Source organism: Panthera uncia (assembly GCF_023721935.1).
Source record: "Panthera uncia isolate 11264 chromosome B2 unlocalized genomic scaffold, Puncia_PCG_1.0 HiC_scaffold_24, whole genome shotgun sequence".
Classification (NCBI taxonomy): Eukaryota; Metazoa; Chordata; class Mammalia; order Carnivora; family Felidae; genus Panthera; species Panthera uncia.
Genome location: NW_026057580.1, coordinates 37714523 through 37734407, shown reverse-complemented (window position 1 = coordinate 37734407; position 19885 = coordinate 37714523). Strand labels below are relative to the sequence as shown.

General features: G+C 37.7%; 1 protein-coding gene across 5 annotated transcripts in view; it reads left to right on the top strand.

Annotated features, from left to right (window-relative positions):
• The window catches only part of FILIP1 (filamin A interacting protein 1), a 189324-nt gene extending 170015 nt beyond the window's left edge, over positions 1 to 19309 (top strand). The window contains exons 6-7 of one of the 5 annotated variants that reach the window (XM_049652889.1): positions 751 to 974; positions 15434 to 19309. In XM_049652889.1, coding sequence (XP_049508846.1) covers positions 751 to 957 — 207 coding nt within the window. In that variant the 3' untranslated portion in view covers positions 958 to 974; positions 15434 to 19309. Of the gene's footprint in view, positions 1 to 750; positions 3756 to 15433 lie in introns of those variants that run through there. The other 4 variants (XM_049652891.1, XM_049652892.1, XM_049652890.1 and 1 more) reach the window with 4 other exon arrangements.
• The last annotated feature ends 576 nt before the right edge of the window (positions 19310 to 19885 follow it).

The window sequence follows — 19885 nt, the reverse complement described above, 5'->3', positions numbered from 1 at the left end:
CTCTGCCCCCTCCCCTGCTCACATACTCCCTCTCTCTCTCTCTCTCTCTCTCTCTCTCTCTCTCTCTCAAATAAAAAAATAAGGGGCACCCGGGTGGCTCAGTTGGTTGAGTGTCTGACTGTAGCCCAGGTCATGATCTCACAGTTTGTGAGTTCAAGCCCTGTGTCGGGCTCTGTGCTGACAGCTCGGAGCCTGGAGCCTGCTTCAGATTCTGTGTCTCCCTCTCTCTCTGCCCCATCCCCACTCATGCTCTGTCTTGTCTGTCTTAAAAATAAATAAAACATAAAAAAAAATAAATAAAAAATAAAAAAAATTTAAAAAAAGTCTTTAAAGAAAATGAGAATCCAACATCATTAAGAGGTGGAGGAGAGCTGCTTCATCCACTCCAAGAAAGTGCAGATAATTTGGGGGACAGTGGGAGTAAAGTTGCCTGAGTTTATGCCAGATGGCTGTATTTTCTCTGTGAAATAGGAGTTAAGGTCACTTCTGGAAGGGTAGATAGAGGAAGTGGGTCAGAGGCTTGAGAAGAGAAGGAAGTTTGGCGTAGGTGTTTCAGGACATGGAAAAGGGAGGCAATCAGAGTGGATTAGATCCCAGCTCCAAGTTTCTAACCATTTTATCTGGGGGGGGGGGGGGGGGGGGGGGTTGTCATCTGTGGGCATTCCTGTCTTGCTAATGCTCAGGTTGACGGCAAATCCAGGTGGAAACTCACCAGTATCTCCCTGTGTCTCTATATTTTCTCTCTTACAGTCAGGACAAGACGGGTCATCCCAGCGACCTACACCCACCCGCATTCCTATGTCAAAAGGTATGAAAGCAGGAAAGCCAGTAGTGGCAGCCCCAGGAGCAGGAAATCTGACCAAATTCGAGCCTCGAGCTGAGACTCAGTCTATGAAAATAGAGCTGAAGAAATCGGCAGCCGGCAGCGCTACCTCTCTTGGAGGGGGGAAGGGCTGAGGGCAGTGGCTGAGGGGGTATGTTGTGCAGATGCTACTGCTGCCGTGAAAACGGACCTTCGTCTGTTTGTGCCAACTCTCTACATGTACTAACAAGTTTTAAATATCTTGTTTATAAAATAATCGACTAATAGCCATGTGTGTTTCCTATTTTGTAAATTTGTTTTGATGCTAGAGAAAAGAACTAACCAGCAGAACTACAGTTTGCTGTGTGCTTTGTTGAGGATGCTGGGCCTGAGGCAGGGCCTGACTTCTAGTCCCATTTTTGCTTCTAGAAAGTGGACCCACCAGTTAATCCATCTGAGCCTCAGTCTCTTTGTCAGTAAGATATGTGAGCTGGATCTCATCATCTCCAAAGACAGATCCCATATTTCCTAATTGTAAATCAGATTTAATAGGCCTATCTCCACAATAATTGATTTTTCAGAAATTCTATTATGAAATAGGAAATAGTTTAACAATTGTCATTTGCCTCTATCAGATCCCGAATTTGCTTCATGTGCTGGAAAAAACACCTCCTAGCTCTCACAGGGCCTGGACCTCTAAAGTTTTGCAAAACTAAAGCCTCTGGGATGATTTCAGGAAATAATTTGAATATGAAATAAAATGAAAATGAAATATGGAATCCTAAAAACAGAGTTTTACTTATTTGTGTGTGTCTGTGTGTACTAAAGAGGTTTTGGCCATCTCCAAAACATTCCCAGAATTTTAGAAATGATAATTTTAGAACCACTAATGTCAAACTCATGCTCTATTCAAGTGTGCAATTGATTTAAATTGTGGAGCAGTTTGAATAGAGCTGCCAAATGGCCCTTCTATCCATTACAACCTCAACAGAGGTTGTAATGGATAGAAAATAGAAGAAAGTAATTGTGATACACTAATGCCAAGAAAAAAAAATGACATCATGCACAGCTTAATTGAATTCAAATATTTTCCTCAGTTGAATGTGGACTTTACTTGCAAATATAGAACCAGTTCATGATTGTGGTGTGTATGTGTGTGTGTGTGTGTGTGTGTGTGTGTGGTGTGATGAAATGAATTATTATTCCTGTCAGTTTTACTTATATTTGTATTATTTTCATTAATTTCAAGCATGTTTTAATAAGCATGAAACTGTGTGAATGCAAAATGCCAGGTGTCTTTGTGAGAGGATTAACCATGTTATTAAAGTGGACATTGTGCTTCCTGGTCAAATAACCACAAATGAGCTCAAGGCTAATAATCCGCAGCTTAGCATCTGAGGTCTCATGTAGGCAGCACCTTTGCCAAAATTTTTAAGCCAATTGAGTGAACTTTATAAAAATACAATAACTATAAAGTTACAGGTTGTTATTTTTCCACTTCTGAATTGTGAGGGTTCCAAAATTATTTGTATAGTCCCTGCTGTTGATATTTGGGGAAAGATAGATTTTTTTAAAAAAGATATTTGATTAGCTTTTATCATTAAATCATCATGCTTCATAATAAAGAGGCTCTTCTTTGAGTTCTTTCCATACCAATTTCCTATCTCTTGCAGAACTTGGACTTGAATTGTATATGATGGCGGTAGATGCCTCACAGAATTCATACATTTTTTTAATGTTTATTTATTTTGAGAGAGAGAGAGCACAAGCGGGAGAGGAGCAGAGAGAAAGAGAGGGAGAGAGAGAGAGAGAATCTGCACTGTCAGCACAGAGCCCAACATGGGGCTTGATCCCACAACCCTGGATCACGACCAGAGCCAAAATCAAGAGTCGGATGCGTAACTGACTAAGCCACCCAGGTGCCCCCATATTCTTTTTAATCAGGTATCTTATTGCCTGTAGCTTATCAGTTCTCAGCATATGTATTAAAAGATGTTGAGTAACCATACTAACATGCCATAATAATGGGATTTCAAGGTAGCAGGAGAGAGACTGAGAAAAATGATTTTATAAAATGAGATTTTGAGGGGCACCTGGGTGGCTCGGTTGGTTAAAGGTCTGACTCTTGATATTTGCTCAGGTTATGATCTCATGGTTCCTGAGACTCAGCCCCTGGTGGCCTCCACACTGACAGCACAGTGTGGAGCTTGCTTGGGATGATTCTCTCTCTACTTCTCTCTCTCTGCCCCTCTCCTGCTTGCACACTCAAGCCTTCTTTCTCTCTCAAAGTAAATAAATAAACTTTAAAAAATGTGATTTTTGGGGGGCGCCTGGGTGGCTCAGTCGATTAAGCGTCCGACTTCAGCTCAGGTCATGAACTCGTGGTTTGTGAGTTCGAGTCCCGCGTCGGGCTCTGTGCTGATAGTTCAGAGCCTGGAGCCTGCCTCAGATTCTTTGTCTCCCTCTTTCTCTGCCCCTCCCCCACTCATGCTCTGTCTCTCTCTGTCTCAGAAATAAACAAACATTAACAAAAAAATTTTTAATGTAATTTTTAACAAGTTTAAACAAGATATCTTTCCATTTCCAATACTGACTTGTATTTTCTTAAAAGGAAATTTTCCCCTTTTATAAAGTGCACAACCACCCCTTTGAGGAAAGAAAAAAAGGATATTCACTCTTTTTTGAAATGCTTCTTTGGCATTTAGGGTATTTAGTGTTACTGTGAACAAATGGTGTCAAAAATGAAAACTGAGACATTATATTACTTCTGACTCTACCTGTCATTCTCCAATGATTTTTATTATAATCTATTGTCACCGATGCTGTTTTTTGCTTTTACCCACTCATACCATGCTTATTTCATTCCTGCCTATTTCATTTCTGCCTGGAAGTCCATACCTGCCATCTGCAGGGAGAGTGCCCTGAAAGGCTTAGCAGTGCAGGTACAGGATGTTTATACATCTGGATGCTGGAATAGAGTCATCTACAAAGTACAACTGCTAGGAAAACTTGGCAGAACAGCACATTCACTTTTAAGAAATGGTAAAGAGCAGCCATGGCAGTGTTTCTTCGTAATTTTATTTTATTTATTTTTTTAATGTTTACTTATTTTTGAGAGAGAGAGAGGAGGGGCAGAGAGAGAGAGAGAGAGAGAGAGAGAGAGAGAGACAGGGAGACACAGAATCCGAAGCAGGCTCCAGGAGCCTGACGTGGGGCTTGAACTCACAAACCATGAGACCATGACCTGAGCCGGAGTCAGACGCTTAACCGACTGAGTCACCCAGGCGCCCTATTTTAGAACCAATTAGTCTACATTTATTGGATAGCTTTGTTTTCTGTGTTTTTTTTTTTTAATTTTTTTTTTAACGTTTTATTTCTTTTTGAGACAGAGAGAGACAGAGCATGAATGGGGGAGGGGCAGAGAGGGAGACACAGAATCGGAAGCAGGCTCCAGGCTCTGAGCCATCAGCCCAGAGCCCGACGCGGGGTTCGAACTCACGGACCGCGAGATCGTGACCTGAGCTGAAGTCGGACGCTTAACCGACTGAACCACCCAGGCGCCCCAGGATAGCTTTGTTTTAAGCCACATATTAGAAATGAAATCCACTGAGAATAGGAAGTAGAGGATTAAATGCACTCCAATTCCAGCTTCCATTTGTGAGGATAATGTTTTTACAGTGCAACTTGATGGGCTTTTATAAGAATGAATGGGATTAAAAGGTTAGAGTCTTTTCCCTGTCCTGGAACACAGTATTGTTCCAGGGCCTCACCAAGGCTGCTGCGTACAGCTGCTGTGCAGGTCCCACCCTAGGGATGGAGGGAGTGTGATGGCTCCCCCTGGGGTTGTGCAGGGCACAATCTGCACAGCTACACAGGAAGCACTGGTCTTTCCCTCCAGAGAATAGTTTTTATGGGTTGACTATTTCAGCACGCTATGATGGTGGCCATTTAGCATGCATGGTATAGGAAATGTTCCTGGGGCACCTGCGTGGTTCAATCCATTGGGCATCAGGCTTCGGCTCAGGTCATGATCTTGCAGTTCGTGGGTCCGAGCCCTGTGTCGGGCTCTATGTTGACAGCGCAGAACCTGGAACCTGCTTCAGATTCTGTGTCTCCCTCTCTCTGACCCTCCCCTGCTTGTGCTCTGTCTCTCTCTCTCTCTCTCTCAAAAATAAACATTAAAAAAAATTTTTTTAAAGACATGTTCCTGTATGGGACATGGCCCTAAGGGTATTTATCATTTCTTGAAAATGACCTTTCTGTCTAGGTCACTTGCTTAAACAGACTCATTCAGTTTCTGCTGGTAATTTTGTTACATTTTCAGTGAGGGCAAGTTAATGGGTAGCAACCAGACTCCAGAGGTTTTAGCGTATTCATTAACAGCAGGTCTTACTAGATCTCTTACTTGAATGTCTTCAAGAAAGAAGTGAAAGAATGGCTTTGATGTGTCATGTGGGAAGAGTATAGTTGCAGGGAAATGAAAACATATCCAAGAATATAAGATGTACAAAGATTTGAATTTCTCATTTCCTCATAGGTTTAGAACACTGAGGAAAGCATGAGACTTCCCTGATCAGAAAAACCCAGGGATGTTAGATAAGAAGACTGCGCTTATGTAGGAGGTTGGAGGGCAGAGAGAAGGATGGACACAGAGGGGGCTTCCTAGTAAACAGGAGCACACAATTCCAAATTTTCCCCAACCCAGATGGAATTCAGGGTTTCCCCTCCACAACCTCCTCTAGGGTTTCATTGTTGGTTATGTCCTCATCCTCTGCTGTTTCAGTTTCTCCTTTTTACCTGCTACTTCTGCACAGGATATAAATATGCTCTGGACTCTTCCATTGGAGCACAATTCTTCCTTCAGCCATGCAGTCCTCTATAGCTGCTGCCCTGTCTCCTTTCTGCCCAGTTAAGCCACAGACCAAACACTCAACCTTTTCTGCCTCCACCTCCACATTTCCATTTATTCCTTAACTCTTTTTTTTAATTAATTAATTTATTTTGAGAAACAGGGAGAGAGAGAGAGAGAGAGAGAGGAGAGAGAGAGAGCAGGGGAGGGGCAAAGAGAGAGGGAGAGAGAGAATCCCAAGCAGGCTTTGCACTGTCAGCGCAGAGCCTGAAGTGGGGCTTGAACTCATGAACTGTGAGATCATGACCTGGGCTGAAATCAAGCATTGGACGCTTAACTGACAGAGCCACCAGGTGCTCCAACTCCTTTAAAATTTTTTTAAAAGTTTATTTATTTATTTTGAGAGAGAGAGAGAGAGAGAATGAGCTGGGGAGGAGCAGAAAGAGAAGGGGACAAGGGATCAAAGCAGGCTCTGTGCTGACTGTGGAGAGCCCAACACGGGGCTTGAACTCACTAAACTGTAAGATCACGACCTGAGCTGAAGTCTGATGCTTAACTGACTGAGCCACCCAGGTGTCCCTCTTTTAAAAATTTTACTAGTATAATTCATATACAGGGGCACCTGGGTTACTCAGTTGGTTAAGCATCTGACTTGATTTCGGCTCAAGTCATGATCTCACAGTGTATGGGTTCCAGCTCTGTGCTGACAGAGAGGAGCCTGCTTGGGATTCTCCCTCTCCTTCTCTCTCTGCACCTCCTCCACTCACTTGAGTGCATACTCTCTCTCTCTCTCTCTCTCTCAAAAACAAATAAACATTTAAAAAAAGGTAATTCATATACAAGGTTAAACTATCAGCACTAAAAGAAAATTAAAACCATTCTTCCTTATCTCACTCCCCTTTTCCCTCAGTTTTACTCCCTGGAAAACATCATTTCTAACTCTTACCTGTTTTTCTGGTGTTTATCTACATATTTCTAAATAATATACTTGTATTCTTTGTCAATTTAGACATTATTTTCTGTCTTTCCATTATTGCTTTGATGGTTGAGGATGCTCTCATATGTCACCTCTGTCCCTTTTCCCCATCCTCCCAGTATGATTACAACACGAATTTTTTGATGAATTATCAGTCAGCATTTATATGTTTATGTATTTATATGTTTGCAGTGTAAATTTAAACACTGTTCCCTGTTGGGGCAACTGACTGGCAGAACTCATGACTCTTGATCTCAGGGTTGTGAGTTTGAGCCCCATGTTGGGTGTAGAGATTGCCTAAAAATAAAATCTTTAAATAAATAAATAAATATTGTTCCCTGGTGAGGCATATAGTATACTATGCTTGTGTTTCCTTTCTCTTGCCACTTTTCACCCATCAATAGGATAATTATTTTAATTTTTCATCTACTTTGTTTTCTATGTATCTATCTTTTTTTTAAATGCTCCTATAGATCTGCCAAACATCTATCAATGATTTTTCCAAACACTTAAACACATAAGTTTCTTAATTTTGCCTTGGGGCTTTCCTAGTTCACCCCGTTAGTTTCCTAGTTTAGCTCTCTGCTTCCCTACTTAGCCTTGGATTGGTCACACTCTAGGCCAGGTTATGCTATTGTCCTATTGTTCTTTTGCCTAAATTGAATCCTGTTTCCTGCATTTTTTCTAAGCATTTTGCTTACACGTCTATCTGCATATCTATCTATTGAAGTACGGTTGATCCTTGAAAAATATAGGAGTTAATGGCATTGACCTCTAGTGCAGTGTAACTTTTGACTCCCCAGAAACTTAATTACTAATAGCCTACAGTTGGCTGGAAGCCTTACCAATTGCATAACCAGTCAATTAATACATATTTCATATGTTACATGTATTATATATCGTATCCTTACAATAAGAGACAAGAAAATATTAAGAAAATCATAAGGAAGATCAAATACATTTATAGTATTGTACTGTATTTATGAACAAAAATACACATAGAAGTGGACCTGCACAGTTTAAACTTGTATTGATCAAGGGTCAACTGTACATCTTCCAGTAGTTTTTGAAGAAAAAAAAATCCCTCGGTAACCTTCTTGGGGCAGGCTACATGTATTCTGGGAATAGATCAGGGAAGGTGAGATGAAGAATCTCACAGTAAAGTGTGCAAACATTTTTATTCCCTTGCATTTAGTCTATGCTTCTCTTCATATGCGTAGGTCTAGAACTTCCTGGGTTAGTTTTTTGTTCTTTGTTTTTTGGTTTTTGGTTTTTTTCCTAGAAAAATAAACCTTGGGTTCTGGTCAGGTGACTAAGACATCTAATCTCTTTTGGTTTTCCTTTCATCTCTCTGACCACTCCACCTCAGTCTCTTTTTCTGGCTCCTTATTTTATGCATACAATCTAAATGTCATTGTTTTCCTTATCTCTCCCAATTTCCTACAATACATGCTCATTCTGGTTATTTTATGCACTCCCATGGCTTCAGTTAATCACCCATATGTTGATGGCTACCAATCCTCTATCTCCAAATGCTTATCCAACATTGTACTATATATCTCCAAGTTAATTTGTTTGGAAACAATTCTTGGGGTACCTGCGTGGCTCATTTGGTTGAGTGTCCATCTTCGGTTCAGGTCATGATCTCATGGTTCATTAATTCAAGCCCCCCATCAGACTTGATGCTCTCAGTGAGGAACCTGCTATGGATCCTCTGTCCCCCTCTTTTTCTGCTCCTCCCCTGCTTGAGCGAGCTCTCTCTCTCTCTCAAAAATAACTAAACCTTAAAAAAAAAAAAAAAAAGCAATTCTCAACACCTCCTCCATCCTTCTTCCAAGTCTTCTTCTCCTTACTATTCTGCATTTCAGCAGATATCCACTGATCCACTCAGTCGCCCACACAAGAAACCTGGTAGCCATTCTAGCCTTCTTCTCCTACATCCATCAAGTAGACTCATTCAGCAAGTCTCTCACAGTCTGATCCCCTATCACTTCTATCAGCTGGACTCACATCTCCATTTCCCCTGCTACTGCCTAAGTTGAGGTTTTAATTACTTCTCATCTGGATTCCTCCAATGTGCCCCTAACTGGTCTCAAAATCTCTAGCTTCAAAACTCTCAGATTCATTTTTCATTTTGTTTTCCAAAGTTCAAGTTGATCATATCACTCCTCTATTTGAAAACCCTTCAAAGGCTCCTCATTACCTAAAGAACACAATGCCAACAACTCCATATGGCCCTTGAGGCTCTCTGCGACCCGGCTCTATCCCTCCCTGATCTTTGAGCAACCCTCCCCTTCCCTTTCCCTTGCCTGGACTCCTGTTCCCCAGCTGGACAGAATGGCTTGTATACCAGGCCAGTCCACCTTTCCTTGACTTGTTCAATTTGTCCCTTCTCCCTACTTTTCCTTCTGGTGGTTGTGGCCATCTCTGTTTAAAATTTCTTTTAAAAACATTGCCTCTACTAGAAAGACAAGCCATTATTTCAGAATCTAACCTGGGTTTTAAAGCCTGTCCACTTCGTAAAAAACTTGGCACTTTACTGTAGAGAAAGAAAACCAGAAGTTGAAGGATGGCTGGAAGTTGCAGAAGAAAGAGGTGTTCTCGCTTCCTGCCTTTGTCTGCAACGCAAACCTGTGAGAATGTGGAGGGTCCTGACAAATCATGCGTGAGAACATGGACATAAAGAGATGGTGAAATTAGAGGAAATTCAGGTACTGCCATTCTGGGTAGTGTGAGTTATGTCTATTTCCCTTCAAAGTCATGATAGGCCCATAATGGGTGCAGAACAGCCAGGGATCCTGGACTGGGGAGTTGTCATCTCTGAAGCCATCACACTACATGTGGAGAACTTAGGAGCACTGAGAGCTTTCTCACATAGACAGATACTTGAATGAATTACAAGTTGCTCTTTCCTCACCCTCTTGAACTCTCCCAGAGGCACATGAAAGACACTTCTGGGAAGAGAAATTTTCAGGTGATTTGTCACGCTCTTCAGGTTCACGAAGGACCTTCTAAAATAGGTCAGGAGAGGCTCTTGTTTTAAAGGACCAAACAACATTACCAATAGGCAGGATTTAGATTTAGGATAGATATTAAGGTGAACACCCAGAGAAAGTGGATTGCTGAACAATGGACTAGATACCTGATATAGACCTGAAAACCTGGAGATCAGAGTAAGGTTGTGTGACCTTTGGCAAATTGCCTTACTTTAGCTTATGGTTTAACATTTAGCTATAACCATTTATGATTCTGGCATTCCTCCTTATAGTCAAATGATAGGCTTCACTATTTAGCAAGCAACTTAAAACATTTTACCATAGCACTTTTCCTAAGAACTAATAAATAATTGCTTATCTGGTAAATGTAGTTTTGGCCTTTCTACTTGTGCTAATGTTATATATGTATGATAGAATTGCAAAATCAAGTGCTGGTAATAGTGGAACCAGACTTTAGAGGTCAAGAAGATAATTATCTCTATGATTAAAGATGGAAACAAAATCAAAACCAAGAACAAAACAAAAAAATTCCAAGGTTTAGAGGCATCCAACCATCTTATTAGTGATGGTGCCAGGTTTTCTGTGCATTATTCATTATTTCATACGAGAAACAACCTCAGGTGAGCGAAGTATGTTTTCATATGTAGACTAAAACATCCACACTCACTAGGCCAAAATAATATGGCCAAAGGATTCTGAGATATTGAGATAGCTATGTAGAAGCTGTATGTGTCAAAGTTTCCATAACAGTACTTTGATAAATATTGTTGTCCTTATCTAAAAAGCACAGGCCATTCCCAAGTTTCACATATAATATTATTTTCTATGCTATTCTGTGACCAGTCATAGACTGAGATCAACCTAGGCATTTAGCATTTGTGTCCAAAAAGGTAGAACATAAGCAATCTTAACTCAAATGCTTAACTATTTTCCACCATTGAACTTTGACTTATAGTTAATGTTATATGTGAGATAATTATTTCCAATTTACTTGTATCTAGAAATAGTAAACTATGTGAGAGATAAGGGTTAAGTTGCCTAAAAAAGAAGTTACCAGTCATAACTGATATTGGTAACTCTGCAACTGGAGAGGTAAGGGGATGGTTTGGGCTGATGATGGAGTGGGAAATGTTTTGGAAGGAAGCAAATAAACTATTAGATGGTTGAGAAACCCCAAGGGAGTGTATTTCATCTGGTTCAAAAGTTTCCTCAAGCAAATGACAGAACTGATTAGCGGAAGTATTTTTAATTAGCTGAGCTGAATCCAAAAGAAAAGAAGGAATACAAGTCCAAGTCAACAGAGGAAGTTTATTGGACTTCCTATTTAAAACAGATGTTTTCTCAGAACTCTGATTAATTTCTGAATGTGATAATAACAGGAATGAATACTGAAATAGTTTATTAAAATGAGAACCTTAAAAGAAAACAATATCTAGGCACTTTAGAAAACAATATCTAAAAGGTCTAGGACATTTTTTAGGTGAATAAATCACTCTGCAGACAGCATGTTAAAGCTGGTGTTGGGTCCTAGTGGAGAGGAAGAACAGCACAGCCCTAAGCCTGTGCATTGCCCTTTAGGCAGAGCCCACAGGGAGTAGGGAGCCATGAAACAAGGGAAACAGGTCATAAGCCAGCCAAACTGAAGCAAAATCCAAGAGGAAATGTTTTCTGTAGTAATTTGGTGTGCAGTTTCCTGTGGATAAAGCAGCCCTCCTTTGCAGAGAGAAAGTCCTGCTATAAATTGAACTTCTATCTTAGTCTTTAGTGTGTGAACTTAGAGGCTATCTATTAAAGTGATCTTGTCTCATTTACTAGAATAGACTTTTAAAGTTCAGAGCTCAAGTGTCCCCTTGCAGAGAGTTTGGCAGAGTATAAACATATGTACTGCTTGGGAGGAAGACATTGACTTTCCAGGGAATACATCTTTCCTACTCCACAGCCAAGGAGCTCTCCTGGGAAGAATCAAACTTGCAATTTTTTGCCATGTTGCCACACTCTAGCACTCAAGAGAGAGTCTCCCCCAAACTTCTCCCCAAATCCCATCTTGCATATATAACTTTGGATCTCAAGTCATTTGGCTGGCCAGTAGTTTGGGATTACCACCCAAGGAGCATGAAGAGTAAGATCAAGTGTAATTAGGAATTGATAATATGTTGAACTTCCTTTCCATGGACATCATCTAATAGCTGGTGTGTTCATGTTATGAATTCATGTTATTGTGAAACATCTTTTCACAATAATATCATAATTACAAATAATGTATTAATGTGTTACCTGAGAACACATCAAGATAACACTTGAAAGAAACATACAGAGGAAAGTGTCTGTAAGGGCTTTTGGTAAACTGTTAATGTCAAAAATACATAAAAATCCAATGTCCCCATGTGTGTATGCTGATTAAGATTTACAGTTTTCTCCTTCTTCCAATTAGGAAAAAGGAAATGATGTTATTAACTGTTGGCACATCAGAAGGCCCTAAATTTACGTACTTTGCTATTTTGAGTTTGCGATAGAAGTAGAAATTAACTATGGCCTTTGGTCTCAACCTGTCTATTATATTCTCTACAAATTACTAATGTCAGAAAAATGGTGTCTGTAAAAAGAGAAACCTTATTGAAGAATTATACCTGATTTTACTCAGGTTACTTCAGAGGCCCCAAATGACCTGTATTTGGGTCTAATTCTGAGATGAAATGAAGACAAGCAGGAAATGGAATAAGATTTGCTCACTGACTTTGTAACTTCAGTAAAATTTATATCATTATTTTATTGTACTGAACCATAAAAAAAGCCAAGGAAAGACTTGAAACTCTGTCCTTTAAAAAAAAAAAAACCGTAAATAATGGCATCATCCCTAAAGCATTTTTTTTTTTTCTGACAACCAAGGACTCTGTATGCACCAGATAGTTTTGCTGTGTAATGAGTCACCTCAAAATCTACTGGCTTAAAGCAACATTTCTTTTTAAAGTTTATTTATTTATTTTGAGAGAGAGAGAGAGAGAGAACATGGGAGAGGCAGAAAGAGAGAGAGAGAGAGGGAGAAGTAACATGTTTTTATCTCTCACAATTTGCTGTAGTGGCAGGGTGATTATTTTCTGAGTCAGTTTACAGACTTGGGGAAAACAGATAATAAGCAGATGTAGATTTAATAAATATGTTTAGTACATTTCAATTCATAGAGCTTCTATTATATAGATATTTTTTCACTATCTCTAGAAACAAGATGAACTGTTTTCATGTGTATAAAACAAAATAACTTGGGCTTGATTGTATTCCTTTAAATAAAGCATATGTATATAAAAATAAAATATCCTCTTTTTTTATTAAAGTAGAATAAAATAAACTGTTACTTAGCATTGTCAAGTATTTTTAAGATAGTCGTTTTAGAAAGTAGACTGATTAATAGCGTTAGTATATATATCATGCGGGATTGTTAGTTTGCTAATTTAAATGTAATAATAAAATGTAATGGTCCAACCAAGACATTGTTTCTTCTATGTATGGACCCTTTTGCCATATGTATTTTCACCAATTACTGAAAATTCCGAATTCTGAAAATTCTAATTCTGCAAAGCTATTATTATGATGAGGATTGCACACTCAAGGTGAGAGAAGGTATTCTAGTAACACAAAATATTTACACTGCAAAGGACTTTAGTGATGATCTCTAATACCCTCATTTTGTGGTGAGGAAACAAAGACATGCCCGTTCTAAATCACATCTAGGATAATAACAATTCTGGATTTCACTCTTTTAAATTTAAGTTCTCCATGCTTTCCTAAGGGAGGAAAATGGATACTTTAATTCTTTTAATGGATTCTTTAATGGATACTTTAATTCTTTTAGGGAGACTTGAGATCTGTCTTTTCACTCTTTGAAAACTACAGAAATTTTAAAAAGGAAAAAGTGTTGAGTGAGAAATAGAATTTGAACCTTAGATCCTGATTTTTTACTGCATAGTATTTTAACTAGTGCTTTTAGTTTTTGGATGAAGATTTCAATATATTTTTAGGCATTGAAAAAATTTAGAGATAGAGCAATTTTCCAATGAGAAAAATGAGATGATTTTTAAGGGTTTCTCATTGTGAAAAATCATATGTGGGTCTTAAAAGCATTACAAAGCCTTCATTGCTAAATATTATTAAATATATAAAACTTTTATTGATTTCGTTCTACTTTGCTTTCCCATCTGTTTTATCCCAAATTCAAATCGAAAGGTTGAGGGAAGGAATGGGAATATCTCCATCTAGTGGTCAGCATGAAGTCAAGTTAATAAAATCAAATTAAACTTTTTGACAAAGGATCCTCCACTGTATATAATTAGCACAAATCTATAGGTCTATGATATAATGTGCTTTAATGAATGTTTACTTAGATGTTAACTACTTAAGTAAAAATAAAATGTAAATATTAATTATTTGATATTAAAGTGAAAATAATAGATGAAAATGTCCTTGTCATTGACTAACCCTGACATTAGTTTCTAAGCTTACCACACTGCCATATGCTGACAGGGAGGTATTACGTATTTCAGGTGAAGGAACCATTTGAAGCTTAGTTATTTCTTTGCTCTGTTCTTTTTTTTTTTTTTTTAATTTTTTTTTTCAACGTTTTTTATCTATTTTTGGGACAGAGAGAGACAGAGCATGAACGGGGGAGGGGCAGAGAGAGAGGGAGACACAGAATCAGAAGCAGGCTCCAGGCTCTGAGCCATCAGCCCAGAGCCCGACGCGGGGCTCGAACTCACGGACCGCGAGATCGTGACCTGGCTGAAGTCGGAGCTTAACCGACTGCGCCACCCAGGCGCCCCTCTTTGCTCTGTTCTTTATAATCTCAGCAAATGGCAGGACTCTCTCTCATTTTGATCACTTATATAGTTCCATGCTTAGCACAGCGATGGACACATAGTAGTGCCTAATAAGCAATCCTTGGGGGCACCTGGGTGGCTCAGTTGGTTGAGCGTCTGACTTCAGCTCACACACTCATAACATGGCTGGTACTATCTCAAGCTATTTTTTTTTTTTACCCTTATAAGAATGAATCTAGATTTAAAAGCATATACATAACTTTGCAAAAAGAAGTAGTCCAAGACAAATGTGAGTTGTCTGTGTTTAGTGACTTCTTAGGAGTAATGACTATTTCCTTATTAAAACTCAAATCCACACACATAAAAAAAGAAGTAAAAAATATGTGAATATTGCTCAGATTAGAAAGAGTATGGGGGTGCCTGGGTGGCTCAGTTCGTGGAGAGTCCAACTTTAGCTCATGATCTTGCAGTTCATGAGTTCGAGTCCTGTGTAGGGTTCTGTCCTTACAGCTCAGAGCCTGGAGACTGCTTCAGATTCTGTGTTTCCCTCTCTCTCTGCCCCTCCCCCACTCACACTCTGTCTCTCTTCCTCTCAAAAATAAGTAAACATTACAAAAAAAAAAAAGAAGAAAACGTATGGCTAGAGGAGTATAGTTATTTCTGGAAAATAGTCTAGCTTCCCAGCATGGGGCTTATATGCAGTAATTAATATCTTTGTGTTCAGTTCTTTCCTGGGGGTAAAATCAACCTAATATTATTAGAATATTAGACATAGTTTCTAAAAGGCTTTGAGAATTTTGGAGGTAAAGCACATATGTCAATATAAAGAAATTACCCAAGACTAGTAAAGAACTGCAGGAGAAGCTATTGGGCTCATGTATCTGTTTTTGTTTGTTTTGTTGTTTAACATCTAGTCTTTAAGTGAGATAATGTAGTATTGATCCCACATAAACTACTGAGTTTTCAGTTTAATTGAAAATACTGTCTTTCTTCTCTTTATAGAAAGCATCGTCATTCACCAGTTACGAATGAACTCCAGATGAAATGGTAAACCAAGCACATACTGGGTGTGTGTACTTCCTCTGAATCCCTGTTGAATGAATAGTATTTCTACAGCCCTTCATCATCACTAAGGTCCTCTGTGCTACTGATCACTACTGGGAATAATTTTCTACTTCCAGTGATTTTTTTTTTTTGAAGATATAATGTAAAAGCTGAAAATGGCATCGCTGATAATATGAAAATAGGTAGCCAGAGCAATTCACTCTTTGTGTCAAAATAAATTTCTCTGCCTTTTGTAAAGCTTTCAGGTCCATGGGCACATGCTATGTAATTTATTTTTATAATATACTCTGTAATGTGATTTTTTTCCTAAAGTGTTTCCTTTTTCGTAGTCTATGGCACATATACCTGTAGAATACACTGTCAGTTATTCAAAGTATTGGTACTGGTGCATTCAAAATGGAAACCTATAATTATTTTCCTTTATCAATTTGTTATTTTTCTGAAGGAAAAGAAAGTACAACACTCTATATATTTCCTGGGGTAAACTCAAAACATAAAATAGAAGCAGGAGATTCTAGAAGAGATTTTATTATTGCCGTACAATACTGTGTCTGATCATGGCTCCACAGTAATAACGCTGATTTAAGAGTTTAATTTTAAATACCTAGAGCCAGTTTTAAAAGTTGCTCTTTCTAGTGTTCTGTGCCAAAACCCCTGGATGAATTGAATTTCATACGGAACAAATTAATAAAAGGAGATATGTAAGTTTAACCAGTAAGCGTTATGGGAATTGCTTTGACTGACAGTTCGATTATATTTCTGTTTTCATTATTTGCTTATATATACAAGACTTATATTAAGGACTGTGATATCAAGATATTTCTCACAGTCTGCCCAAATGAAAGCCCGAAAAATAAAAAATGACCTAGGTAATGTCTGCATCTTTTAAAAAAATGGTAAGAGAAATCTCATGATAGATAACATTTTTTCTTCTCGATAGGTAGGATTTAGATATTTTTTCATAACTGCATATAGGTTGCAGAATATATTCTTTAAAGATAAAAGCACAATGTGCTTTACTCAAATCTCAGTGTCAGAGCTGCTGTCGAATTTAGGTTTATGGAAAAATGTGCATCTAAAGTCTACTTGAAACCCTAATAACAAAGGTTTTTAAAAAAAGACTTTGCTAACGTGGATATGTTTTCAATAAGGTGTTTAAAAAGATAACTTTAAAGGTAAATGAAGAATTGACATACTAGTTTCTGAATGTAGAAATCATATATCATGTAACTCTACTGAGATTAAAGAAAGAATGCTTCCCAGTGTCACATGAATACCTAAAAACCACGCAAACAACACTGTTGGCTCATTTCTCTGGTTGACAGGTTGTATCCAGGTTATAAGCCCATAGAGGTGAGTCCACAATGAGTCCCTGGAATAGAAAAATTAATTTGACTTCTTCCCCCTAGGTACCTTTGGAAGGTTTTAAGGTATACTTTGTGGAATTAGCCATCATATTTGGTAGATATTATAAATTAAATTATATTTTATGTAAAATTAGTTTGATTTTTGTAAGTAAAAGAAATGCTATGGTAGGCTTGTCCTACCTTGAATGATTGTGAAAGTATCACATATCCTTCAGAGCTTTTGATTAACGATTAAGCAAACTAGAGTGTGTATGTGTGAAGATTTTAAAAACTGTTGCTAGGAATTTTGTTTTCTGAAAATGTTTCTGAACTGTAAAGGCATTTTCAATTAGAAAAGGGTTTTATCTTGTATTGTTATCTTTTTTTGACACACAGTTAAGTTACCTATTTGCCCATGGTTATACTTCTGATGGCAAAATATTCTGATATATCACAAATTAGCATTTGAAGCAATAACTTTTTCTCAACTTGCAGGAATTTTATTAAGCTAACAGTGAAAAGGCTAGAGAATGAGACTACCTCTGGAATTTAAAATATTACAAGTAATTCACTTGGATCTGAAGTTTTAATTTCTCTTGACTTTATAATAAAATTTGGTACTTGCGATGCAAAGTATGGTGGTGCGATCAGAGTCACTTAGATGGATGCTGAGACCTTTTCTGCTCATGCTGTGATCAAGTCCTCTGTGCAAACCTAAATGGAATCTGAGTGACAGATGAGTAAAACTAATAAAAATTAATACAAAAATTGTTCTGAAATAAAAAAATATTAAAAATTAACAGAAAAGTGAAACCACCAACTAGTTGTATCCTTATCTAATGAATAAACAAATAAGATCATAAATAGTCTTATCCCAATATCCACATCCAATTGAAAAAATTGCCTCCACGTGCAACCCTGGAACCATCCTAGACTCACATAATTTCTATATCTTTCATTGTAAGTAAATCTCCAATCATCAATATGAAAGATAATCAGTTTTGAATGGAAGAATTGTATTTTCTGAAATGATTCCAGTTTAAAGTGCAACAATTGAACTACCCATTATTTTACCCCCTTTTTTTTGATAAGAGCATTTTTTGAGGTATCTTCTGTAGAGATTTTTTGAGGTATGTTCTGCAGACAGTGGATAAATTTTCCAGGTGATAGATGCCTAGAATGTTCACAAAATGTGAAGAATTAATTGTCTCTTAGGACAACCATAAAAAAAAAATTCATGATGTGGAATACCTAGCTTAAGCATTAAAAAAGACACTAGCACTATTGAAATAATTCACAGGTTCTAAAAACCAGTAGTAGAGCAAGAGTAAATGTTGGATCAGACAAAATGACAGACAATATTTTGATAATATCAGACAATATTTTGTCAATATTTTGACAATTTCAGACAATATTTTGTTCTTTCTCTTTTTGCTGTGGTTGAATTTTCCTGGAAGTGAATAAAAAACAGCAAAAGTTGGGTGTGTTATGAATCTGATGAGGAACAATTCTAAAATAACAACAATGCAAAATGGAAGTTAAAAAAATCCCACAACTGGCACCTGAGGCATACAACCCCCCTTGGACTCCAGTGCTAAGATCCTGCTAAAGATACTAATTAGAAGGCAAAGAGGAAAACAATAAAAATTATTGTAATAAATTCATAAAAATTAGGAAATTTTCCTGAAATTAATTAGTGTTTAGTGACCACTAATATTTTATTGTCTTACATTGTCAACATTTACTCCATAACTATATGATAACATAGGGAAACATATGATACATAGGGAAAATGTTATAGATTAATAAATTTGAATAGAAATGTTTATAGGTGTCATCACATAATACGTTTATTTTTTGGTGTTGTTTTTTCATTTATATCATTTAGGTAATTTTGCCTTACCATTCACAGATTTTGTTATTTTTACCAGTGCAGATTGTATTTATTTAGATTTTGTTTAAAAAATATCAGATGTCAGCCTCTCCATTGTAAGAGGCTTACATTGTGATCAGATATTCTTACAAGTCTTGCAGTTTAATTAATGGATTTACGAAAGCAAAAAAGTGCATTGAAAAATTTTGGTGTTACATTATATTTTCACAGCATTATCAATTTTGTCTCCTTTAAGTTTTTTTAAGTACATGAGAAGTTTGTTATTTTTCACTCCAGCCAAGTGAATTTATGGGTATCTACTTGTCTTTTATATGAATGTAATATCTTGCTTTCAGTTCTTCAAAGGTTATTGAAATTATTTAGCCAACTAAGGTGTTCTCTTTGTGTCATTTCCAAAGTCAACCATGTTTATCCAAGTCTCACTAGAGAGTGAGAAAAAGAATAATTGTGATATAAAAACATTGTGCAATATTCTTTTTTGAGTTGGAACATAATATTCGTAAAATTAAAATCATTTAAAATGAGGATTCAACCTTCACCTTATTTTTATTTAAAATTATTTGCTTTAAGATAGTTTTCACTTCTGCATTTCATGTTTTCTTAAAAACATGTTTTTCACTGTGAATAAGCAGAAGTGGTACAGCAGATCTGCCAAAATGAGATACTTTTCCTCTGAGTTACATCATAGTCTGATTCTTTAGTAAGATGAAAACTGCAAGACACCAAGAGATGGAACTGGTTATAGGGTTTCCCTCAGCCCTTTATCCTCATCAAATGCAATGCCAGTCAGTATTCAGATTTTCCTCTACTACTTTCTGCTGTCAATCTGAAGGTAGATTGCTCAGTAGAGCAAATGCTCCTGAGGTTTTGCCAGCAATCCATAGCCCCTCTTCCAGAGAGGCAGTTGGGTAATGCTTTCAGCAAGGTGGGCCAGGGGGACAGTGGGGCTATTCTCCGGCCCCTTTTATTGTGTCAGAAATGGTGGTCTGTAGCCAATCTCTACTTATCTTTGCCTTATTTGGAACAAAGGAATGGTTTTCTCCTGTTTATTATTTAAAGATCAAAAAAGCAGGCAAGGATGATGTCTAAACAAAGATGCTTTTCTATAGGAAAGTTGCAGATGTTAGGGGTCTTACCCAAAAAGCAGCT